The 26,779-nt window shown below is 49.7% G+C and overlaps 1 protein-coding gene across 1 annotated transcript in view; it reads left to right on the plus strand.

The window, feature by feature from the left end:
* adgrf3a (adhesion G protein-coupled receptor F3a) overlaps positions 1 to 26,417 on the plus strand; it is a 171,178-nt gene extending 144,761 nt beyond the window's left edge. The window contains exons 17-18 of the mRNA XM_072500692.1: positions 15,431 to 15,494; positions 25,279 to 26,417. Of these exons, the coding sequence (XP_072356793.1) occupies positions 15,431 to 15,493 (63 nt within the window). The 3' untranslated portion in view covers position 15,494; positions 25,279 to 26,417. The remainder of the gene's footprint in view (positions 1 to 15,430; positions 15,495 to 25,278) is intronic.
* The last annotated feature ends 362 nt before the right edge of the window (positions 26,418 to 26,779 follow it).

The following is a 26,779-nucleotide window of genomic DNA, read 5'->3' on the forward strand; positions in this document are numbered from 1 at the left end:
CCCTTTCGGATAAAGATACCTGCCAGTAACCTTTAAGTAAATCCATTTTGGAAATAAAAACTGGTTGTTCCACTTTCTCAATGCAATCCTCCAAACGTGGGATAGGATAAAAGTCCGTCCTTGTAACTGCATTAACCTTTCTATAGTCCACACTTAACCGTTGGGTACCATCTGGTTTAGGCACCATAACTATGGGTGAGCTCCATTGGCTGCAACCCACTTCAATTATGCCATTTTTAAGCATACTCTCAATCTCTTTGTTAACCTGTGCCAATTTTAAAGGGTTAAGTCTATATGGATGTTGTTTGTTTGGAACAGCATTTCCCACATCTACATCATGTATAGCCATTTTAATACTTCCCAATTTATCTCTACAAACTTGCCCATGTGATATCAATAACTCTTTCAGGTCAGTCCATTTTTCCTCTGGATGGTAACTCGTCAATTTATCCCAAATTTTAAGAACATCCTCATTTTCAAATTTAATTTGAGGTATGTCAAATTCACAGTCATCTGGATTTAGTTCGTCACTTTGAATTAGAATCATTAAAACCTCCTTTTTCTCTCCTTCTCTTTCAAAGTAGCTTTTAAGCATATTCACATGACACACTCGATGAGTCTTCCTTCTATCTGATGTTTTACCACATAATTCACCTCACTTAATTTCCTTTCAATCTGATAAGGTCCACAAAACCTTGCTTTTAAAGGTTCGCCTACCACTGGTAACAACACTAAAACGTTATCTCCACTGGCAAAACTACGAACTTTGGATTTCTTGTCTGCTACCAGTTTTACCACATTTTGTGCAATTTTTAAATGTTGTCTAGCCAATTCACCTGCTCTATTTAATCGTTCCCTAAAATTTGACACGGAATCCAATAATGTAATTTCCGATTTCTCACTCACCAATTTTTCCTTACTCGATTTAAGTGGTCCTCTTACCTCATGACCAAAAATTAGTTCAAAAGGACTAAATTTGGTTGACTCATTAGGTGCATCCCTAATTGCAAACAGTACGAATGGAATTCCTTTATCCCAATCCTCTGGATAATCTTGACTATAAGCCCTCAACATTGTCTTTAATGTCTGATGCCACCTTTCTAATGCTCCCTGCGATTCTGAATGGTACGCAGTTGATTTAAATTGTTTTATTTCTAAGCTATCCATAACTTTTTTGAATAACATCGAGGTAAAATTTGATCCTTGATCCGATTGTATTTCTGTGGGTAGTCCATATCTAGTAAAGAATTTAAGTAACTCCTCCACAATCTTTTTAGCTCTAATATTAGGTGCTGGAATGGCCTCTGGAAACCTAGTAGACACATCCATTATAGTCAAAAGATATTGATTCCCATTTTTTGTTTTATGAAGTGGTGCTACGCAATCAATTAGGACCCTTGTAAAAGGTTCCTCAAATGCTGGAATGGGTATTAAGGGTGCTGGTTTTATCACTGCTTGAGGTTTCCCTATCACTTGACATGTGTGACATGATTGACAAAAGTTAACTGCATCTTTATGTAGTCCAGGCCAATAAAAATGTTTCTAGATTTTAGCTTGAGTTTTCCTTATTCCCAAATGACCTCCCACTGGTACCTCATTTGCAACTCGCAACACCTCTTTTCTGTACCCTACCGGCAATACTTTTTGATGAACTTCTGCCCACTTTACAGCCGCCTGCATATGTAAAGGTCTCCATTTTCTCATCAAGACATCACTTTTACGGTAACAACACTCTGGTATACACTCAGATTCCTCTTCCGTGTATGCTTTCTGATACATCCATTTTATTTCTATATCGTTTTGTTGTAATTTTCCTAATTTTCCTTCGACAATTTTCCTAAACTAAAAATATCCACCTCATCCTCCACCTTTTCTTGTTCTTTTTCAACCATCTGATCAAAAATTATTTCTGATGATTGCACTTCACCTTTATCTTCACTCTCTGATTTCTCCTGTGATCCGGAAAAATCCCAGGATATTTGTCCTTCAACACTTCAGATGTCTGTTTTTCCATTGGCTTATCAACCACAGTAGGCATCACTCCCACCTGCGATCCAGCTGTATCATTACCCAAGATAAGCTGTATTTCTGGACAAAATAGTTTCTCTATTATCCCTACTACCACTTCACCACTCTTCACTGGACTTTCCAACCTTACCTTGTATAATGGAACACTACTCCTCTCACCCTGAATTCCACATATCACCACCTATTCTGGCAGCATTCTTCCCAAACTACATAACTCCTCATCCCTTACCATTAAAGATTGACTAGCTCCCGTATCTCTTAAAATTGTGACTTCTTTACCTGCTCCTCCTGATACACATGAGTAAACTTTACCCACACAAGTAAATTCTTTAAAGAGATCTGGCACCTTCTTATCAATCACTTCTTGATCAGGCTGTACAATCTTTTGAACCTCCTTCACTTCACTTGGGCTTTCCTTTACCACTTTCACAAACCCCACTGTCTTATCCTGTTTTACCATATCAGCCTTCCCAGTGCATTTCTTCAACCACCAACACTGTAATTTTACATGGCCTAGTTTATTACAGTGAAAACATTTGAAACGTTTCATGTCTCTTCCACCCTCCTGGATTTTTAAAAAAATCTGAGGTACACTCTCCTTATTATCTCCCATCAGATCACCTTTACTTTTACCACTTGAGTATTTCTCATGTCCCCAGTTTCTATCCCTCACAGGCTGAAACTGATGTTGGAAACCAAGCTTTGATTTATGAACTAATTCATAATCATCTGCCATTTCTGCTGTTAATCTTGCAGTTTTAACCCTCTGCTCTTCCACATGAGTTCTCACTACATCAGGAATTGAATTTTTAAACTCCTCCAAAGGTATAATTTCTCTGAGAGCTTCATACGTTCGGTACATTTTCAAAGCCCTTATTCACCAATCAAAATTACGCTGTTTGATCCTTTCAAACTCCATGTATGTTTGACCAAATTCTTTCCTTAAATTTCTAAATCTTTGTCTGCAGGCTTCAGGCGCTAGTTCATTTGCACCTAAGATGGATTTTTTCACATCCTATATGTCTCAGATACCTTCTCCGGTAGTGATGCAAACACTTCACTAGCCCTACCTATCAGCTTTGTTTGAATCAGTAATACCCACATGTCCCATGGCCATTTCATTTGTTTAGCCACCTTCTGAAATGAAATGAAAAAGGCTTCCACCTCCTTCTCGTTAAACCTTGGCAATGCTTGGACATATTTAAATATATTCCCACCATGCCTTCGACTTTGATGCTCTTTCTCACTATCCTCATCAATATCATCAAACTGTCTGTTTTCCTTTACGTCTGCCATTTTAACTGACTGTCATGTTTCATGGCCATTTTCTGAAGTTAAAACTCTCTGTCTTTATCTTTTTCCCTCATCTGTATCTCCCTTTCTCTTTCTTTTTGTTCTGTTAGGGCTATTCTTTCTTTTCTCCTTTCTTCTCTCTCCTTTTCTTTTTCTTCTCTCTCTCTTTCTTTTTCCTCGCTTTCATATTCAAGCTGCTTTAATTCTTTCTCATGTCCCATTTGTTTAATTTGTAACTGAATTTTTGCCATTTCCAATGAGTCAAACTGTATCTCAGGCAACTTTAAATGCTTAGCCACTGCCATAATTACCGCATCCTTTCACATTTTGTCAGGTAATGTTAACTGCAATGTTTTTGCCAAATCTACCAGTCTGCTTTTAGTCTCTGTCCGTAAGGTACTGTGTGTTACCGTCTCCACCCCCAAAAACTTCAGAGCCTCTGAAAGAGCCATTGTCCACAACACATTCCCCACTTAAACTAGAATACCACACCTGAAAATCATCCACAATATGCTCACCCCTCACTGTCTTTAAGATCACTAAGCCAATCCAATAGATAGACTTTTATCCCGAACAAGCCCCCAGTTTGATATGGGCCAACGATAGTAAAAAGCTGACAAGACAGCCCAGCTCCAGCCACACTCTGACATCACTGATAAACACCCATTTCTTAAAGGTACATTTCTTAAGCACCCATTTCTTCAAGGTACTCTCTCATGACAGCAATATGCATGACCCATGCAGATTCAGTTGCATGCTGGCCAGTATCTTTTAAAAAATATATATTTTTATTGACGTATTTGTAAAAATGTTATAATAAAAACAGAAAAAGAGCAATAAACATTAAACATTAACTTAGTGCAAAAATAGATATTTCCCCGAATGGCTCTGTCTTCACAGACCACCTAAAATAACAACAAAAAACACAACACTTACCCCCCCCCCCCCCCGCCCTCCCCCCCCACCCCCCTTGCAATGCTGCTACTGCTGACATTTTAAATTACATTTCCCCAAGAAAGAAGACGAACGGCTGCCTAACATTGATCCTCTTAAGGCAAACTTTATTTTCTCGAGGCTGAGAAACCCAGCCATCTCGCTGACCTGAGTCTCCACACTCGGGGGCTTCGAGTCCCTCCACATTAACAGGATCCGTCTCCGGGCTACCAGGGAGGCAAAGGCCAGAACGTCGGCCTCTTTCACTCCCTAACTCCCGGGTCTTCTGACACCCCAAAGATCTCCACCTCTGGACTCGCCACCACCCTCTTGCCTAGCACCTTGGACATTGCCCTGGCAAACCGCTGCCAGAACAATTCAAGCTTCGGGCATGCCCAAAACATATGGACATGGTTTGCTGGGCTCCCCGCACATCTCACACATCTGTCTTCTACCCCGAAAAACTTGCTCATCCTCGCCGCTGTCATGTGTGCCCAGTGCACCACCTTAAACTGGATTAAACTAAGCCTAACGCATGATGAGGAGGAATTGACCCTACTTAGGGCTTCCGCCCATAGACCCACCTCTAACCCCCCCTCCTAACTCCTCCTCCCATTTGCCTTTAAGCTCCTCCACCAGGGTTTCCTCCGCCTCCGACAGCTCCTGGTAGATATCCGACACCTTCCCCTCCCCCATCCAGGTACCGGACACTACTCTATCCTATACCCCCTGTGGCGGCAGCAGCGGGAAGGCAACCACCTGTTTCCTCAGGAAGGTCCACACTTGTAGAGATACCTTTTTAAAAAAATAATTTTTATTAAAGTTTTCACAAAATATCAACAACAAAATGTAAAAGGAACCCAATAGAATTAAATATAAAACAAACCAAAACAACCCAGTGCCCCCCTCCCCCTATACATAAATAATATATTAACACCCGCCGAAACACACAGCAAACATAGCAAATATATACACCCCCTCAGATTCCGCAGTATAGACAAACAAAAATAAAAATAAAATAAAATAAATAAAATAGACCCCCCCCTACCCCCCCGGTTGCTGCTGCTGATGACCATTGTCTACCGTTCTGCCAGGAAGTCCAAGAACGGTTGCCACCGCCTGAAAAACCCTTGCACCGATCCCCTTAAGGCAAATTTCACCCTCTTCAATTTAATAAACCCCGCCATATCGTTGATCCAGGATTCCACGCTTGGGGGCCTCGCATCCTTCCACTGAAGAAGAATCCTTCGCCGGGCTACCAGGGACGCAAAGGCCAGAATACCGGCCTCTTTCGCCTCCTGCACTCCCGGCTCCTCTGCAACCCCAAATATTGCGAGCCCCCAGCCCGGTTTGACCCTGAATCCTACCACCCTCGACACCGTCCTCGTTACGCCCTTCCAAAATTCCTCCAGCGCTGGGCATGCCCAGAACATATGGGTGTGGTTTGCTGGGCTCCCCGGGCACCTAACACACCTGTCCTCACCCCCAAAAAACCGGCTCATCCTTGTCCCGGTCATGTGTGCCCTGTGCAGCACCTTAAACTGTATGAGGCTGAGCCCCGCGCACAAAGAGGAAGAGTTCACCCTCCCTATGGCATCTGCCCACGTCCCCTCCTCGATCTCCTCCCCCAACACCTCCTCCCACTTACCTTTCAGCACCTTCACCGAGGCCTCCTCCTCCTCCTGCATCACCTGGCATGTTGCTGAGACCTTCCCCTCTCCAACCCATGCCCCCAAGAGCACCCTGTCCTGTACCGTGCTTGACGGCAGCAGCGGGAATTCCACCACTTGCCGCCTGGCAAACGCCCTTACCTGTAGATACCTAAAGACGTTTCCCGGGGGGAGCCCGTACTTCTCCTCCAGCTCACCCAGGCTCGCGAACTTCCCATCCACAAACAGGTCCCCCAACCTTCTTATCCCTGCCCTGTACCACCCCGAAAACCCTCCACCTATTCTCCCTGGGACAAACCGGTGGTTCCCCCGTATTGGGGTCCACACCGAGGCCCCCACTTCCCCCCGTGCCGTCTCCATTGCCCCCAAATTTTGAGGGCAGCTGCCACCACCGGGCTCGTGGTATACCTCATTGGAGGGAGCGGCAGCGGTACCGTTGCCAGCGCCTCCAGACTCGTACCCTCACAAGACGCCGTCTCCAGCCTCTTCCATGCCGTCCCCTCCCCTTCCATCACCCACTTGCGCACCATCGCCGCATTGGCGGCCCAGTAGTACCCACAGAGGTTGGGCAGCGCCAGCCCCCCCATCCCTACTCCGCTCCAGGAACACCCTTCTCACCCTCGGAGTCCCTCGTGCCCACACAAACCCCGTTGTGCTCCTGTTGACCCGCCTAAAGAAGGCCTTCGGGATAAGAATGGGGAGGCACTGGAACAGGAACAAAAACCTTGGGAGCACCGTCATCTTGGCTGACTGCACCCTACCCGCCAGGGATAGCGGCAATGCGTCCCACCTCTTAAACTCCTCCATTTGCTCCACCAGCCTCGTGAAATTAAGTCTATGCAGGGCCCCCCAGCTCTTTTTAGTGGGAGCTCGCCAATCCCCCTCTCCTGGTCCCCTGGGTGAACCACGAACAACTCGCTCTTCCCCATGTTGAGCTTGTACCCTGAGAAATCCCCGAACTCCCTGAGGATCCTCATTACCTCCGGCATTCCCCCCACCGGGTCTGCCACATATAGCAGCAAGTCGTCCGCATAGTGCGACACCCTATGCTCCTCCCCACCTCGCACCAACCCCCTCCAGTTCCTCGACTCCCTCAGTGCCATAGCTAGGGGTTCAATCGCCAGCGCGAAGAGCAGGGGGGACAGGGGACACCCCTCCCTCGTCCCTCGATGCAACCAAAAGTACTCTGACCTCCTCTTGTTTGTGGCCATACTCGCCATCGGGACTTCGTACAACAGCCTAACCCACCTGACGAACCCCTCCCCAAACCCGAACCTCTTCAGCACCTCCCACAAGTACCCCCACTCTACCCTATCGAAGGCCTTCTCAGCGTCCATCGCCGCCACTATCTCCGCCTCCCCATCCCTCGCCGACATCATAATAACGTTCAGGAGCCTCCGCACATTCGCGTTCAACTGCCTCCCCATCACGAACCCCGTCTGGTCTTCGTGGATGACCTGCGGCACCCAATCCTCAATTCTCGTGGCTAAGACCTTCGCCAGCACTTTGGCATCTACATTTAACAATGAAATCGGCCTGTAAGACCCACACTGCAGGGGATCCTTGTCCCACTTCAGGATCAAGGAGATCAGTGCCCAGGACATCGTCGGGGCCAAAGCTTCCCCCTTCCCCCTTCCCTTGCCTCATTGAAGGTCCTAACCAGCAACGGGCCCAGCAGGTCCACATATTTTTTGTTAAATACGACCAGGAAACCGTCCGGCCCCGGTGTCTTCCCTGCCTGAATGCTCCCTATCCCTTTGGCCAGCTCCTCCAACCCAGTCGGGGCCCTTAATCCCGCCACCAGTCCCTCCTCCACCTTCAGGAACTTCAGTTGGTCCAGAAAGCGGCCCATCCCTCCCTCCTCCAGTGGGGGCTCGGACCGATACAGTTCCTCATGAAAGTCCCTGAAGACCCCATTGATGCCAACCCCACTCATCACCACACTCCCTCCCCTATCCTTAACTCCCCCAATCTCCCTAGCTGCATCCCGCTTCCGAAGCTGATGCGCCAGCATCCGACTTGCCTTTTCCCCATATTCATAAATCGCCCCCTGAGACTTCCTCCACTGCGCCTCTGCCTTCCTGGTGGTCAACAGGTCGAATTCGGCCTGGAGGCTATGCCTCTCCCTCAACAGTCCCTCCTCCAGCACCTCCGCATACCTCCTGTCCACCCTCACCATCTCCCCCACCAGCCTCTCCCTCTCCCTCTGCTCTCTCCTCTCCTTGTGGGCTCTAATGGAGACCAGCTCTCCCCTAACCACCACCTTCAGTGCCTCCCATACCATCCCCACTCGGACCTCCCCATTATCGTTGGCCTCCGGGTATCTCTCTATGCTTCTTCTGACCCGCTCGCTCACCTCCTCGTCCGCCAACAGCCCCACCTGCAAGCTCCACAACGGGCGCTGGTCCCTCTCCTCCCCCAGCTCTAGGTCTACCCAATGCGGAGCGTGATCCGAAATGGCTATCGCCGAGTACTCGGTATCCTCTACTCTCGCAATCAGTGCCCTGCTCATAACAAAAAAGTCGATCCGGGAATAGGCCTTATGAACGTGCGAGAAGAATGAAAATTCCCTAGCCCCCGGCCTTGCAAATTTCCAAGGGTCCACCCCTCCCATCTGGTCCATAAACCCCCTCAGCACTTTAACCGCCGCCGGCCTCCTATCCGTCCTGGACCTGGAGCGATCCAGTGCCGGATCCAACACCGTGTTAAAGTCCCCCCCCCATTATCAGGCCCCCCACTTTCAAGTCCGGGATCCGACCCAACATGCGCCGTATAAAACCTGCATCGTCCCAGTTCGGGGCGTACACATTGACCAGCACCATCCTTTCTCCTTGCAGCTTACCACTCACCATTACGTACCTGCCGCCATTGTCTGTCACAATGCTCGACACCTCGAACGACACCCTCTTTCCCACCAAGATCGCCGCCCCCTGATTTTTGGCATCCAGCCCCGAATGAAACACCAGGCCTACCCACCCCTTCCTCAATCTTACCTGGTCTGCCACCTTCAGGTGTGTCTCCTGGAGCATGACCACATCCACCTCCCACAGGTACTCCCACTCCACCCGATCAAAAGCTTTCTCTGCATCCATCGTTGCCAGAACCTCTGCTTCCTCTCTTTCCGAGGGCATCATAACAATATTTAAAAGCCTCCGCACATTAGCATTAAGTTGCCTGCCCTTAGCAAATCCAGTCTCGTCTTCCCCTATCACCCCCGGGACACAGTCCTCTATCCTGGTGGCCAACATCTTAGCCAATAGCTTGGCATCCACATTTAGCAACGAGATTGGCCTGTAAGACCCACACTGTTCTCCCGTTTCAGAATGAGTGAAATCGAGGCCTGTGACATTGTAGGGCGGAGGATTCTGGCCAGTATCTTTGAGCAAGGTCAAAGAGAGGAACGAATTTTGGGTGAACGATGAGGCGGTGGTTCTTTATTATGTGATGTGTTGGGTACTCTGGATCTGTGGAGACTGCATTTACCTTAGCAGTAACATAGACAGGCTACCAACACTTGTAATAGTACAACTCTATTTTAACAACTAAGAGCTGTTAAACATACTTGCACTGTGGGCCGACAATAAGCTAGATTGACTGAAGACCTATGCCTAACCTGACCAGCCTATACTGCGAGCACATGGTGGATGTTTGTGCTACTGACTGCGGGCTCTGTCTGTCTCAGAGGCTGCATCCCAATGAGCGGGAAAACTAGTGCCCTCTGTCTTTATAGTGACCGTGCCCTAACTGGTGATTGGCTGCTGTGTTGTGTGTGTTGATTGGTCTTGCTGTGTGTCAGTCAGTGTGTGTCTCTGCATCATCATATACTGATGTGTATATTATGACATCCCCCCTTTTCTAAAAAAAATGTGTGTTCATGGCAATAAATAATGTAGTATGCGAATGTTCCTAACTATGTGTGGCACATGCGAGCATTGTTACAGGACTCTGTAGAGAAACTCTAAGATATTTACATTGGAAGGTGTCTAGTGCAGATGGACAGTATGTAACACAAAATATAGCTAGACCAACAGTATCAAACCAGTGAGTTAATCAGGGTAACGAAACAATCAGTTCATGAGTTCAAAGAGTCCATGATTTCAGGTAGTTCATAAATTCTGTCTCTGAGGTGGGCGACGAATTCTGGTTGACTGCCTCAAGGGTGGGTCAGGGGCCGCCTGTTCTGGAATGGGCGGGACTGTGTCAGACTCAGAGGGTGGCAGAGCGAAAGGGAGATCTGCAAAGTCCGTGGCGGGTTTGTCGTGACGGCGAGGCAGGACATGATGATCTGGTGGCGAGCGAGGAAGGAGTCGTAGTGCCCGCCTATTTCGGCGAAGAAGAGAGCCGTCTTGTAGACGGACCAAAAATGACCTGGGGGCCACTTGTCTGAGCACCACAGCAGTGGCGGACCAACCACCATCGGGAACTTGGACACGGGCCTCGTCATCAGGAGCCAGAGCAGGGAGATCCGTGGCGCGGGCGTCGTACGCCGATTTCATAGAATGTACAGTGCAGAAGGAGGCCATTCGGCCCATCGGGTCTGCACCGGCTCTTGGAAAGAGCACCCTACCCAAGGTCAACATCTCCACCCTATCCCCATAACCCAGTAACCCCACCCAACACTAAGGGCAATTTTGGGCACTAAGGGCAATTTATCATGGCCAATCCACCTAACCTGCACATCTTTGGACTGTGGGTGGAAACCGGAGCACCCAGAGGAAACCCACGCACACACAGGGAGGATGTGCAGACTCCGCACAGACAGTGACCCAAGCCGGAATCGAACCTGGGACCCTGGAGCTGTGAAGCAATTGTGCTATCCACAATGCTACCGGATTTGTGTTGGGCCCGAGACAACTGCATTCGATGAAGGACCGGAAGGTTGTCCAAGTTCGGGACATGAATGGCCGGCACCGTCGTCCGCAGCGTGCGATTCATCATCAAAATTGAGCCGGTGACAGGCCGGTGGACAATTGAGCTGATCTGTAAGCAAGCAGGGCGAGGTAAAAATCGGATCCTGCATCGGCCGCCTTGCACAGGAGTCGTTTGACAATGTGCACCCCATTTTCAGCTTTGCCATTGGATTGGGGGTAATGGGGACTGTACGTGACATGTGTGAAGTTGTATCGTTTGGCAAAATTGGACCACTCCTGACTGGCAAAACACGGGCCATTGTCGGACATGACCGTGAGCGGGATGCCATGGCGAGCGAAGGTTTCCTTGCACGCACGGATGACCGCAGTTGAGGTGAGGTTGTGTAGCCTAACTACCTCCGGGTAGTTTGAGAAATAATCCACTATGTGGACGTAGTCCCGGCCAAGTGCATGGAACACGTCAATGCCCACTTTGGTCCAGGGGGACGTGACCAACTCATGGGGTTGCAAGGTCTCCCTTGGCTCAGCAGGCTGGAAACGCTGGCATGTTGGGCAGTTAAGAACGGCGTTGGCAATGTCCTCATTGATTCCAGGCCAGTACACTGCCTCACGGGTCCATCGGCAGCATTTCTCCACTCCCAGGTGGCCCTTCTGGAGCTGCTCAAGGACGAGGTTCCGCATGCTGTGGGGAATGTCGATCCTGTCCAGCTTTAGTAGAATTCCATCTACCACCGCCAGGTTATCTTTAATGTTATAGAATTGAGGGCATTGGCCCTTGAGCCACCCGTCTGTCAGGTAGTGCATGACAGGTTGGAGCAGGGTATCGTTGGCCGTCTCACGACAAATCTGGATGAGTCGTTTGTCCGTGGCGGGCAGTTTGGATGCCACCTGAGCATCAATTTGGCACACGAAGCCCGCTGGGTCGCAGGGTGTGGTGACAGATCGGGAGAGTGCATCGGCGACGATGAGCTCCTTACACAGGGTGTGACGAGTTCGAAGTCGTACCGCCTGAGATTAAGAAGAATGCGCTGCAGGCACGGCGTCATGTCGTTAAGGTCTTTTTGAATGATATTGACCAGTGGCCTGTGGTCTATCTCGACTGTGAACTTTGGGAGTCCATAGACATAGTCATGGAATTTGACGACTCCGGTAAGAAAGCCCAGGCACTCTTTTTCAATTTGCGCATAGCGCTGTTTGGTGGGCGTCATTGTACGTGATGCGTATGCGACAGGAGCCCATGAGGAGGCGTCGTCACGTTGAAGGAGCACTTCTCCAATGCCGGACTGACTGGCATCCATGGAGATCTTTGTTTCTTTGGCCGGATCGAAAAATGCCAACACCAGGGCCTTGGTCAGCTTCACCCTGAGTTCCCGCCATTCTTGTTCGTGGGCGGGAGCCATTGGAATGCGGTCATCTTCTTAACCAGGTTCCTGAGAGCCGTGGTGTGGGAGGCAAGGTTAGGGATGTATTTCCCTAGGAAATTGACCATGCCCAGGAAGCGGAGGACAGCCTTCTTGCCCTCCAGTGTCTTCATGGCCTTAATGGCAGATACCTTGTCAGCATCTGACTGCATGCCAAACTGTGAAATGTGGTCTCCGAGGAATTTAAGTTCTGTTTGACCAAAGGAGCATTTGGCCCTGTTGAGGCGGAGGCCATGCTCATGGATTCGTCGGAAGACGCGTTGGAGGCGATCAATGTGCTCCTGCGGGGTGGTAGACCAGACGATGATGTCGTCCACATATACACGAACGCCTTCGATACCTTCCATCATCTGCTCCATTATTCTGTGGAACACTTATGATGCAGAGATGATGTCAAACGGCATCCGGTTGTAGCAATACCGGCCAAATGGGGTGTTAAAGGTGCAGAGCTTCCCACTGGATGCGTCGAGTTGGATCTGCCAGAACCCCTTGGATGCATCTAGCTTGATGAAAAATTTGGCGCGAGCCATCTCGCAGGTGAGTTCTTCGCGCTTTGGAATGGGATAGTGTTCTCTCATAATATTGCGGTTGCGGTCCTTGGGATCAATACATATGCGTAATTTGCCGGATGTTTTTTTTCACACACACCATAGAGCTGACCCAGTCAGTCGTTTCTGTAACTTTCGAAATTATGCCCTGGTTCTGGACGTCCTGCAGCTGTTGCTTGAGGCGGTCCTTGAGGGGTGCTGGTATCCTGTGAGGTGCGTGCACCACAGGTGTGGCATTTGGTTTTAACAAGATTTTTTAAGTGTATGGGAGTGTGCCTATGCCCTCGAATACACCGTGGTGTCGAGTGATGATGGCGTTCAGCTGTGTCCGAAAGTCAGCGTCCTGAGATGTGGAAGCGTCAGTGGGTGACAGGGAGTGAACCCTTTGGACAAGGTTTAGAAGTTTGCACGCCTGAGCACCAAGCAGGGAGGCTTTAGTGGATCCCACTATTTCGAATGGCAGGTTAGCCTTTAATGACCGATGCGACACTTCAAGCTGGTAAGAGCCACTGGCAGCAATGGCATTACCATTATAGTCCAGAAGCTGGCAGGCGGATGGCAGGATGGTGGGCTTGACATGGAGGCTTTCGAGGTCAGACCGCGCAATGAGGTTGGCTGAAGCGCCAGTGTCCAGGCAGAATCGGATGCGGGATCGGTTGACCGTGAGGGTGGCACACCACTCATCGTCCGGATCAATGCTGAATATTGGGAGAGACTTGGCTTTTGTCTTCTGGAGCATCTTGTGTTTGGTGATGATGCCCACCCAAAATGGTGCTTTAGGGCCCTCGGTGTCAAGGTCTGGAATCAAGTCGGAGTTGGGATCGGTGACCGGTGGCTGGATGGTTCGGACATCCCTGTGTGGCTGGTTGGAGCGACGAGAGGTAGTACGTTGAGCAGACCTGCATAGGGCTGCATAGTGGCCAAGCTTGCCACATTGGAGACAGCGTCGGGATTTTGCAGGACATTGCCGCTTTAAGTGGGCGGAGCCACCGTTGCTGCACGTCGTGACATCAGAACGTTCGGTACACCACCGCGCAAGCGCGGTCGTATGTAATGCGCGCCTGCGCAGTGCGGTCGTCGGCCTTGCCGTCCCCTCAGTCAGTGCGCACATGGGCGGGAGCCCACGAAAAGCGTACAAAATGGCCGCCCTCATCCAGACTTAGGCCCTGAAGTTGTTTAATGGCTTGCACCCGCTCTGCCTCGTGGGGACCTTGCGGCGCCGTTTCAGCCGCTTGAATGTACGAGTATCGGTTAGTGGCATGTTCATGCAGAACGCAGGTCTCAATGGCTGCCGCAAGGGTGAGCTGTTTAACCTTGAGGAGCTGCTGGCATAGGGGGTCCGATTGCACACCGAAAACGATCTGGTCACGGATCATCAGGTCGGAGGTGGGGCCGTAATTGCAGGATTGCGCGAGGATGCGAAGGTGGGTGAGGAAAGATTGAAAAGGTTCATTCTTACCCTGCCGACGCTGTTGAAAGACATAGCGCTCAAAACTTTCATTTACCTCAATGTCACAGTGACTGTCGAATTTGAGCAGGACTGTCTTGAACTTGGACTTGTCTTCACCTTCAGCGAAAGTGAGAGAGTTGAAGATATGGATGGCATGGTCCCTGGCCTGGAAAGGAAGAGAGCAATCTTCCTGGCATCTGAAGCAGCTTCCAGGTCTGTAGCTTCGAGGTATAGCTGGAATCATTGTTTAAAGATTTTCCAGTTCGCACCGAGGTTGCCGGTGATGCGGAGCGGCGGGGGAGGGCGGACGCTGTTCATACTACTGGATGGCTGATTGCTGGTCGAAGGCAGATCACTTGTAGGTAGGTCTATTGAAATCTAACATCACATACTGGTACCATGATGTGTTGGGTACTCTGGATCTGTGGAGACTGCGTTTACCTTAGCAGTAACATAGACAGGCTACCAACACTTGTAATAGTACAACTCTATTTTATTTAGCTGTTAAACATACTTGCACTATGGGTCGACACTATGTTAGATTGACTGAAGACCTGTGCCTAACCTGACCAGCCTATACTGCTGGCACATGGTGGATGTTTGTGCTACTGACTGCGGGCTCTGTCTGTCTCAGAGGCTGCATCCCGAATGAACAGGAAAACTAGTGCCCTCTGTCTTTATAGTGACTGTGCCCTAACTGGTGATTGGCTGCTGTGTTGTGTGTGTTGATTGGTCTTGTAGTGTGTCAGTCAGTGTGTGTCTCTGCACCATCATATACTGATGTGTATATTATGACATTATATTTGTATTCTACAATTCTGTCTATCTAAATCAAGGGGTAATTCCAGCTGTGTAAATATTAATTTCTGTTTCTGTTTCGGTAAAATTTTAAATGCTTTCTTGGTAGGTTTTTCAAGTCTCTGTGAATGGGAAGACCGATGTTGCACAAGGCAGGATGGTGACAGCGTGAACGGTGACTGAGCAATGTGGGACAGCACCAGCATCCATTTAGTTGAATTGGTCTTATGCATCCCTGGGCTGTCCTCATGATAGCATTTAGCTGCACATCATGATCTTTGTGTGGTGGCTGAAAGACCATGAGGCAGAGCAACGTCGGGTCAATTTGCAATAAAAAATGTCTTTTATAACAAGTTGCATTCATGTTCTTTGAAACAATCAAAAAGATATTAACACGTTACTGTTTTAATGTTTTCAGATCTATCAAAGTACACCTGAGAATGTATACACAAAAACATCATCTCATTCAGTTGGGAAATAAGGTGAGTAAAATCAGTGGGAATTGCACAAATGCTTTGGGAACACAATAATTACAAAATGAGAAAAGTCTATCGCTGTTCCTCAATATATAATCTACTTTATTCTACTTTTAATGCTCCCTGTTCGCAGCAATCATTCATCTGGGCGGGATTCTTCGGAAAACGGCGGGGCGGGCAACTCCGGCGGGAAGGAGTGGCGTGAACCACTCCGGCTTCGGGCCGCCCCGAAGGTGCGGAATCCTCCGCACTTTCAGGGGCTAGGCCGGCGCCGGAGTGGTTTGCGCCGCGCTGGCTGGCGCGGAAGGGGCTTGGCACCACGCCAACTGGCGCTGAAGGGCCTCCGCCGGCCGGCACGAGTTGGCGCATGCGCGGGTGCGCCAGCGTGTGCTGGTGTCATCCCAGCGCATGCGCAGGGGGGGTTCATCTCCGCGCCGGCCATTGCGGACCATTACACCGGCCGGCGCGGAGGAATAGTGTACCCCCACGACACAGGCCCACCTGCGGATCGGTGGGCTCTGATCGCGGGCCAGGCCACCATGGGGGCACCCCCCCAGGGCCAGATCCCCCCGGGCCCCCCCGAGGACCCCGGAGGCCGCCGGCGGAGCCAGGTCCCGCTGGCAAGTACCTGTCGTAACATATGCCGGTGGGACCGGCCGAAGACGGGTGGCCACTCGGCCATCACGGGCCGGAGAATCGCCAGGGGGGCCGCTGCGAGCGGCCGCCGACCGGCGCAGCGCGATTCCCGCCCCCGCCAAATCCCCGGCGCCGGAGAATTCGGCAGCCGGCGGGTGTGGGATTCACGCCGCCCCCGGCAATTCTCTGACTTGGCGGGGGCTTGGAGAATCCCGCCTGGTGGTGAATTTTCGAATGGACAGGATCAGTTCCATTCAGACGGATGGATGTGGAAGGAAATTAATCTGAAATCAATTTTGTCAAACCCCATTTGACTTGTATTGCATTCATTCTTTCAGAGGGCCTAAAGCTCTCTTCACTTTCTATTAATCATATAAGCATATTAATCCTATAAAATAGTTAAGTTATGATTAAATTACGGTATGTTGGTTTTTGATCTCGAACTGTTGATCAACAGTGGAGTGGAGCTCCGTCCAGCGTGATCTAGATCTCACCCTCGCATGATCCAGAACAGCAGATTTAAATGAGCCATTCGTCTTTTACCCGGCCCCGGGGAGTCAACCTTTTTAAATATGTATCCAATTGTCTTCATGGGCTATCTTCAAGTTATCTGCGTTGGAAGATTTTTTTAAAAATGAAGATATGTGTTGAAGTGGTTTGGCAGCACCATATGCTAAAATGATTTAATCTTTCTCCTATTTTTGTTCCCCTGTGTACCCATTGTGGATTGTGATGGTGTATGCCAGAACCAAGTGGGTCAAAGGCAAGGTTGCAAGGTGACCTAAAGTGCATCATTAGCCAGTTATATAAGGCAGTCTGGGTTTCACTCTCCGTCCTGGGTGACGTTTCGCTTGAGATTCTGTTGACTTTGACCTCCGTAACAAACGCAATCTCCGCATTGACATTTGTGACCTCAACCGGGCTCCGTTTAACACTGGATTCCAAAAACATAAACTAGGCGTGATGGCACTACGGGAGTCTCACAGGCCATTAGTGACCCCGGGTGGTTGAGGATAAGGCAGGGTAGTACCCTGGCACTTCTGCTGGCACCTGACCACTGGCAGTGCCAACCTGGGCACATTGGCACTGCATGTCTGGTACCCTGGTGTCCACGGTGGGGCTGCTGAGGTGCCAGGCTGGCAGTGTCCAGGTGCCCAGGTTGGCACTGCCAGGGGTGAGGGCCAGGGACCATGCCCATGAGAGGAGGGTAAGGAGGTTCCAGGGGCCACCAAAAGGTTGGGTGGGTGGGGGTGAAGGGCCGTGTCCTGAAAGCAGAGGGTGGCTTGAAAGAGGGTGTGCAGAGATCATGGCAGCTGGACGAAATGATGCCCCAATCTGCAAGGAGCCTTTGCAGGAAATCTGTGTGATAAACCACTGTATTGTATTGTACTGTTGTATTGTTACATGGCTGGGCTTGTCCCTGCTGCCTCCGAACCACTGTCGTATATAATATGTGTATTGTGGTAAACTGCCACTGTATTATATGTAATGTGGTAAACCACTGCCTTCTGGCTCCGTCTCCCCTCGGGCTCGGTATAAAAGTGGCTAGTCTCCGCCGCTGCCTCAGTTCGGGATCCGAGGCCAGGAGGCTTTTTGTTTAGTTTATTAAAGCTTCAGTTACGTTCACTACTCGTTTTGTGTTCATTGATGGCACATCAATTTAATAAACTAAACTTCTAAGATGAATTCATCGCTCAAGCTTGATCGTCTGGAGCTGGACCCAAAGGCAGCCAACACCACTGCAACATTCGAGCACTGGCTAAGCTGTTTCGAAGCGTACCTTGGATCCTCCACCAAAGACTTCACCGACCTCCAAAAGAAGCAGATCTTCAACGCACGGGTGAGCTCGCAAGTTTTCCTTCTCATCAGGGACGTCCCCTCATATACGGAGGCGATAATGCTGCTAAAGGGGCAATATGTAAAGTCTGTAAACGAGGTGTATGCTAGGCACCTTCTTGCCACGAGAAGACAACGCCCTGGGGAATCACTAGCAGAATTCCTGCGTGTCTTCTGGGTACTCAGCCGGAAGTGTGATTGCCAGGTGGTATTGGCTACCCAACACACGGAGCTGCTGATCAGGGTCGCCTATGCCGCAGGTATGAAATCGAACTACATCCGCCAGCAATTGCTAGAAGGGGGTACACTCGGCCTCCCAGAGACAGTGCAGCTCTCAAACTCGCTGGAGGTGGCCTTCCAGAACATGGAGGCCTACACCTCTGACCACGCAGCAATCTCGTGGACCTCGTGGGCACCGCCATCATCCGACTCAAGTGCGGCGCAAGCCTGTGCCGCATAGCAGCCCGCCAACGCCGGGAGCCCGAAGTGCTACTTCTGCGGCCAGGGTACACATCCCAGACAACACTGCCTTGCAACGGGTGTGGGAGGAAGGGCTACTTTGTGACAGCCTGCCAGGCCCGATCTCTCCCGAAAACTCATAGGCCCAGCAGAGCTGCCTGCTGCCTGTCGGGGCCACCCCCAGCTGCCGCGCAACCTGCCATGTGTGACCCGTGGGTGCTGCCATCTTCGCCGCCATCTTCGATTTCACCCGCCACATGCGACCCATGTGGGCCGCCATCTTTGATGCCATCTTGCACTCCACCCGCCACACGCGACCCATGGGGGCTGCCATCTATGACGCCATCTCCGATGCTACCCGCCACGCGAGACCCATGGGGCCGCCACCTTGGGTCCACTCCGCAGCCTCCTGGGAGCCCTGCTCACCCGGTCGTACGCTGGCCGCCACTACCTCCGACCGGCCTACCCATCACCTTCCGAAGCTCGCCTCCATCACGCTCGACCATCCCGGACTCATCACCTCACAAAATCTACGATGACTGTCCGGATCAACGGGCATGAAACGGCCTGCCTTTTCAACTCAGGGAGCACAGACAGCTTCATACACCCAGGTACGGTAAGGCGCTGCTCCCTCCCAATTTTACCCGTGACCCAGAAAATCTCCCTGGCTTCCAGATCACATTCAGTAGCAATCCGGGGGTACTGTGTCGCGACCCTTACTGTACAAGGCGTAGAGTACACTAACTTTAAACTCTACGTCCTTCCCCATCTCTGCGCTGCCCTATTACAGGGGCTCGACTTCCAGTGCCACCTCTAAAGCCTTACTTTAAAGTTCAGTGGACCCCTGCCCCCTCCTCACCATCTGTAGCCTCGCAAACCTTAAGGTCGCCCCACCCTCGCTCTTCGCTAGCCTCACCTCGGACTGTAAGCCCGTCGCTACTAGGAACAGACGATACAGTGCACGGGACAGGGCCTTTATCAGGTCGGAGGTCCAGCGACTCCTACGAGAGGGGATCATTGAGGCTAGTACCAGCCCCTGGAGAGCCCAAGTGGTGGTCGTCAAGACTGGGGAGAAGCACCGGATGGTCATCGACTACAGTCAGACCATCAACCGGTACACGCAGCTCGATGCGTACCCCCTCCCCCGCATATCTGACCAGATTGCGCAGTATCGAATCTTCTCCACAGTTGACTTGAAGTCCGCATATCACCTGCTCCCTATCCACCCGGAGGACCGCCATACACTGCCTTCGAGGCAGATGGCCACCTCTACCACTTCCTCAGGGTTCCCTTCGGCGTCACCAATGGGGTCTCAGTCTTCCAACGAGAAATGGACCAAATGGTTGACCAGTACGGGCTGTGGGCCATGTTCCCGTACTTAGATAATGTCACCATCTGCGGCCATGACCAGCAGGATCAAGACGAAAACCTCTGGCACTTCCTCCACATCGCTAAACTCCTGAACCTCACCTATAAAAGAAAAAATGCGTTTTCCGCACAACCCGCCTAGCCATCCTTGGCTACGTTGTGGAAAACGGAGTCCTCGGGCCCGACCCCGACCGCTTGCGCCCCCTCCTGGAACTCCCCCTCCACCACTGCCCCAAGGCCCTGAAGAGATGCCTGGGGTTCTTCTCTTACTATGTCTAGTGGGACCCCAATTATGCGGACAAGGCCCGTCCACTTATTAAATCCACCATTTTTCCCCTCATGGCCGAGGCCCACCTGGTCTTCAACCGCATCAAGGCAGATATTGCCAAAGCCGCGATGCATGCTGTGGACGAGTCCATTCCGTTCCAGGTGGAGAGCGTTGCGTCGGACGTTGCTCTGGCCGCTACCCTCAACCAGGCGGGCAGGCCCGTGGCTTTCTTCTCCCGTTCCCTCCATGCCTCCGAAATGCAACACTCCTCCGAGAAAAGGAAGCCCAAGCCATTGTAGAAGATGTGCGACATTGGAGGCATTACCTGGCCAACTCAGTTACGTTCACTACTCGTTTTGTGTTCATTGATGGCACATCAATCTGCCAAAGTGTGGCCTTGATGGGTAGAAACTCCCCGAGGCCCCAAAAACTGTCAGAGAGCTGGTGAATAGCGCTGCAGCTGCCGGGAAACACCTCGCCAAACACGCCTGGAAGCAGAATTTGATTTATGTCCACTGAATCACACCCTGAGTCCCTGAAAAACTGCATTTCTGTCTTCAAGAAGCAATTTGCTGCACAATCTGTAATATAGAAGGGTTTTGGGTTACTGAACTAAATTCATCAGGTGAGTGGAGGCCTTGATGTCAGGGTGAAACATGGGTCCCCAGGTTGCACTCGGTGGACTTGGCAATTTTATCACAAGCGGCCACCTAATGAATTGCCTGCAGGCCTGCCATCAAATTAAGGCGCAGACGTGATGGGCCAAAAGGCCTTTTCTATGCTATAGACTTCAATGACTCGATGACTTTCCATGCTGCCATCCCAATAACAGGGCTGGCAACTCTGAAACCTCAGAAGAGTCATTAGGAAAGATGGCTGTTGCTGAGGTATGCAGAGACCTCAGGTCGATGAAGTAAAATGTTTTACAAATTCATGGGGCAGGGTGTTGGAGGGGAAACCTCACCACTGGGAAGTTGTGTCCATATGATTAGTGGCCTCTTCATGCATGGAAAGTCACAGGCAGCAAAACCTGCCTTTAATATGATATCTGGATAGGTGGATTAGCCATGCTAAATTGCCCTTAGTGTCCAAAAATGTTAGGAGGGGTTATTGGGTTACGGGGATAGGGTGGAAGTGAGGGCTTAAGTGGGTTGGTGCAGACTCGATAGGCCGAATGGCCTCTTTCTGCACTGCATGTTCTATGTTCATGTTCTATGTTTAACCATGTTAATTAGCTATCTGCCATCTCCTGGGTGGGGGGGGGGGGGGGGGGGGGTTCATTTCCAGCCCTGCCATTGTAAAATACCCCAACATTGGCACCACTTCATGGACTTGATCTGACTTGGTACCAACATTTTTTTGCTCCCTGTGCCTTCCAGCCTGCCTCGTAGGGGCTGGTAAAATTAAGCCCAGAGTCTCCTAAATGTGGTCATCCAGAGTACAGTGTTGTATGGTGATAGTGCAGAAGGGGAAATGTGGCTGATCATCTGCACAGGCAAGAGAGAGAGAGAAAGGGATTCCCTGAGTAGTTGAAAGTATATTTAAATACATCATTGCCCAAAGTCAAAAACAGCATCATTTTGAAATGTGAGGTAGATGGTTGGCTAGGATTCAGGATCTTGAGAAATGTTGCGACACCACCAAAAAAAGGGGCCAGAAAGGAAGTTGTGGAGTTGGTAATCTACAAGAAAGAAAAGGGTGATTTTATAATTAAACAAATGCAGGTGCTGTTCAGCAACCATAACTAAAAGTAGGAAATCTAATTAGAAAGGCAGGAAAGCAGACATGTTGGCCTGATTTGCTTCAGTGGAAGTAGGTTTGAGGTCTCAAAGTTAGAGTTTAAGGAGTTAGGGACTAAATCTAAATCTAATGATAACTTCTGAGTTGCATCTTGTGCCATGTGCTGGGCAGACTGGAGGGGAAGATTAAGAACGTTCTTATGCATGAAATAAATAAAAAGTTTATGGTTGAGGGCCCTATCAACCATATTCTCTGGGATTCAGCAGTCAGGAAAAAGAAATATTGGAAGTGAGAAACTAGAAAAATAAAATGGAGTTCCTATAGGAAGTAGGGCCTAAGGAATGGGATTTGAGGTAGCAGATCTATAGTGAATATTGATTGATAGCTTAACACTAAAAATGGAGACAGAGGAGTCAAGTATCAGAAGGGAAGCGTCAGAGATGGACCATACAAAGGTTAAAATTGGAAGCAAATTCAATAAAATTTCAAGTTCATGTTAAGAGTAGGAAACAGCACTTAAACAGTCATCAATGTACCCAAGAAAGAGGTGAGGAAGGGAACTGGAGGATGACTGGGCATGGTTGATGGTGCCCTATTCTTTGTCCATTCTACTTCCTGTATTTCCTCTTTCATCCTTTCTCCTCCCTCCCAAATCCATGGTAGGGTTCCCCCTGTCATCCTTCATCCCACCAGCCCCCATATTCATTGGATCATCCTTTTCCAATACCGCCACCTCCAGTGTGATGCCAATACTTCTTCCTCTCCCCTTTAACCATTCCAAAGGGATTGTTACCTCTATGATACCGGGTCCATTCCTCAGTCACCCCACAACCCCTCCCCTTTTCACGTCTCCTTTCCATCCAAATGGAAAGGATGATGCACCTTCCCTTTTACCTCCTCCCATCTCACCATTTTAATGCAGATCGAGGCGCCCTTTAACAACATGCCCCAGTCTCTGTGGAGCTGGCATTGCCCCACCAGCATGCTGGCGGAAACCATGCCACAACATTTTCTGTGCCCAGAGTGCCAGAGAATCTGAGGGGAAAACCCGGCTGTGCAGCTGTCGAGCTACACACCAGTTTCCTCGCCCCAGCCAGCACTCTGTGCACAAAGTGCAAGATTTCACCCATTAACATTATTTTTCCACAGATGCTGCCACACCTGCTGAGAATTTCCAGCATTTTGTGTTTTTATTTCAGATTTCCAGCATCAACTGTATTTTGCTTTTGTACCATCGTCCGGGTGTTTAGGAATTCAGGAATTTGAGATTTGAAACTCTGTATATTTTTATATAAAAAGACTACTGGCAGGGATTTATGACTAAATTTTGCTTTCTGGGCTCTGTTATAACTGTTACTGATTGGCTGTGATAATTTGAGATAATTAGAAAACTTCTATTTAACAACACCCTTACAACATGTCCAAATAATCATTCAATGCTTCTATTATTTATTTATTTTTATTCTTTTTTAAACTTAGAGAACTCAATTCATTTTTTCAAATTAAGGGGCAATTTAGCGTGGCCAATCCAACTACACTACACATCCTTTGGGTTGTGGGGGCGAAACCCACACAAACACGGGGGGAATGTGCAAACTCCACATGGACAGTGACCCAGAGCCGGGATCGAACCTGGGACCTCGGCGCCGTGAGGCAGCAGTGCTAACCACTTCGCCACCATGCTGTCCCCACAATGCTTTCACTAAATAATTAACAATAAATAAATGACCATCCTGAATAATTTGTTTATACATAAATATACAACTATAAGTAAATGACAGATATGAAAAAGAGCAACCCCTGCTCTTTCTGGAAAGCACTTGAGAACAAAAAGCCAGCCTTTTAAAAATAACTGCAATTAGGAAACCACCTCTTCCCCCGAGTTAATGGATCCCTGCAGAGCTATGTAAATTAACAATCCAAATCTCCCATTTGAAACAATTTTATGTGAAATTTAATGTAAACAGTGTAGTTCGAAGCTTTTGCCTTCCAGACACACACAGGCTTTTATACTTTAAAGGGCAATGAAATCGACTGCGAGAAAACCACTTCGAAAGTTTCCACCACTGTAAAGGGACTCTTTTACCTTCACCTCACAGACCTTTAAACTTAGCATGCTAAGAGACATATAAAGGGTTCAGAGGTACAGATGGGATCACTTTCACTTAATTATGAGAGATTTTTGTGATACTGGGTGACTTTTTAATAGGTTTAAAGGCAGATGGGGAGAGTAGCCAAACAATTCCCTTCCCAGGAAAGAGCCCAACCTGAGATACTCCAGCACAACACAAGCCCCCCTGACCCCCACCTCCCATGAAGGCCCCCCCCCCTGCACTCTGGAGGCAATTGTTGGAAGGAAGCTTCTCCCATTACCATCCCTCAGACTGCAGGTCACCAGGATCACGTTCCTCAGTATTTGCCTCAATTTATGCCAGCGGGACTCTCGGTTCTGTGGGAGATGGGGGGTGGGGGGGCTGGAGCATCCCAGCTGGCATGTGAATTGGTCATCTTGCCCACCAACAAGAGTTAAATAGATCTAATGAGCTATTTGAATGTTCCCGCCGGGTTGGGGCGGGAAGCCCTTCGAAGACATTGGGAAACACATTGGGCGGGATTCTCTGATGCTGAGGCTAAGTGTTGACGCCGTTGTAAACGCCGTTGTGTTTTACGAAGACGTCAACAGGCCCCCAGGAGCAGCGATTCTGAGCCCGACAGGAGGCCAGCAGGGCACTGGAGCGATCCACGCCGCTCCAGCTGCCGATATTGGCGTCAAATGGGCTCCGCGGGTCTGCGCACGCGCGCTGCAACCGGCGCGATTGCGCGCATGCACGTCGGCTTCCTTCTCTGCGCCGGCCCCGACACAACATGCCATAGGGCTACAGGGGCCGGCGCAGAGCAAAAGAGGCCCCCAGCCCGAGAGGCACCGATTGCGGGCCACGCCACAGCGGAGGCCCCCCCCGGGGTCGGTCTCCCCACCCCCATCCAGGCCGCCCCTGAAAGGATGTACGCTGAGGTCCTGCCGGGTAAGACCACACTTGGATGGCGCCGGTGGGACTCGGATTTGTTTTGCGGCCACTCGGCCCAACCCGGGCGGAGATTCGGCGGGTTGCGGCCCCCGACTGACGCCGCGCTGACCGCGCCAATGCCGCCAATTCTCCGCTCAAGGAGAATCGGCAGACATGCGTCAGGGCGGTGGCACGCGATTCGCGCCTGGCCCGGCAATTCTCCAACCCGGCGTGGGCTGAGAGAATCCCGCCCATTATGGCTGGCAGGGTGGGAAGCATCGCAGTCGGTTTGGCACCCAGCGTCAATCCCAATTTTGGCCCGATGGGGTATTTAGCAATTAACCATTGAGAATTCTATTATTAGTAGACTGCCCCACAGAACCCCGGCCATAATCTTCAATGAGAGCTGTGAGTTGTATAACTGTTATAACTTAAAAGTGCATTATCGGTATTTTAACTAAATTATTTTCGCTCACAGATCATGAAGAATGGACAGCCGGAAATTCTACAACAGTTGACTTGGCAGTTTCTTTAATAATTTCCTTAGTACCGCCTTTAGTAAATATATATAGTTACATCTTTTCCTGCTTTCTGTTTTGCATATAAAAAAAGGAATTAATTGAAATATTTTAGTATTGGTTGAGTTTGATTTTATGAAATATTGATTCCAATCTTAAAGTAGACATATTTTATTATCTTACAACATATTATTCAAATGTTTGAACGCAATGGGAATGAAGAGAACACATTTGGGCGCGATTCTCCCAAAAGGGAACCAAGTTCCCTAGCGAGCCATTTAAAATGACATCTTGATCTTCGAGGCTCCTGAAAAAATTTGCTACCTTCCTCCTCCAACCCAAATGCAATATGGAGGGTCCACTTGGCCGTATCAATCTGGCACCCCCCATGCCAGCTGGAAGTGCCACCTGGGCACCTTGAAAGTGCCAGACTGGCACCAGCAATGCTAGGGCATCACCCTGCCCAAAGGACATTCAGCTGGGAGCCTCCGATCCCCTTGGAGATCTCCTCAAGTACCGTTCCATCTGGTCCCAAATTGTGGGGACCAGAGCTGAACAGCACTCGCCCAAGAGGTGAAGGAGTGGATACCCAAAGCCTCAGGTACCTCGGGAATCTGCATATTAGAGTGAGGCTTACTGCCTCGCTCTAATATGCAGATTTTCCAGAAAGTGATCAGGAAGTGGGCAGGATTCACATCATAACGTCTCGCGAGATTGTGTTGAATCTGATGCGGCGTTGCGAGCCGGGTAGATCCTGGCTTTCAAAGGCCATGCTGCGCTGTGGGAGCTGCTTTTCCAGCATAGCGTGGCTATTGGATCGCGCCCAAAATGTCTGTAATAACAGTAAATGGAAGTTCAAATATAAACTTGGGCAGCACGGTAGCATTGTGGATAGCACAATTGCTTCACAGCTCCAGGGTCCCAGGTTCAATTCCCGGCTTGGGTCACTGTCTGTGTGGAGTCTGCACATCCTCCCCGTGTGTGCGTGGGTTTTCTCCGGGTGCTCCGGTTTCCTCCCACAGTCCAAAGATGTGCAGGTTAGGTGGATTGGCCACGATAAATTGCCCTGAGTGTCCAAAATTGTCCTTGGTGTTGGGTGGGTTTGCTGGGTTATGGGGATAGGGTGGAGGTGTGGACCTTGGGTGGGGTGCTCTTTCTAAGAGCCGGTGCAGACTCGATGGGCCAAATGGCCTCCTTCTGCACTGTAAATTCTATGAAACTGAAGGAAAACTGCTGATGACATTCCTGAACAATTATAGAATATCTTATGTATATTTACGTCGAATCATCTGTTGGAGTAAAAGCTTATATTTGAATTATTTACTATTTGTTTGATATGTTTTGGAAGAGGATGATATTTCTGGTTCTGTTTTACTGGAAGATAAATTGGGTACTGAAATTTATGATGTTAAGGGACGGCATGGTGGCGTAGTGGTTAGCACTGATGTCTCACGGCACCGA

The sequence above is a fragment of the Scyliorhinus torazame genome, chromosome 4 (genome assembly GCF_047496885.1).
Source record: "Scyliorhinus torazame isolate Kashiwa2021f chromosome 4, sScyTor2.1, whole genome shotgun sequence".
Lineage (NCBI taxonomy): Eukaryota > Metazoa > Chordata > Chondrichthyes > Carcharhiniformes > Scyliorhinidae > Scyliorhinus > Scyliorhinus torazame.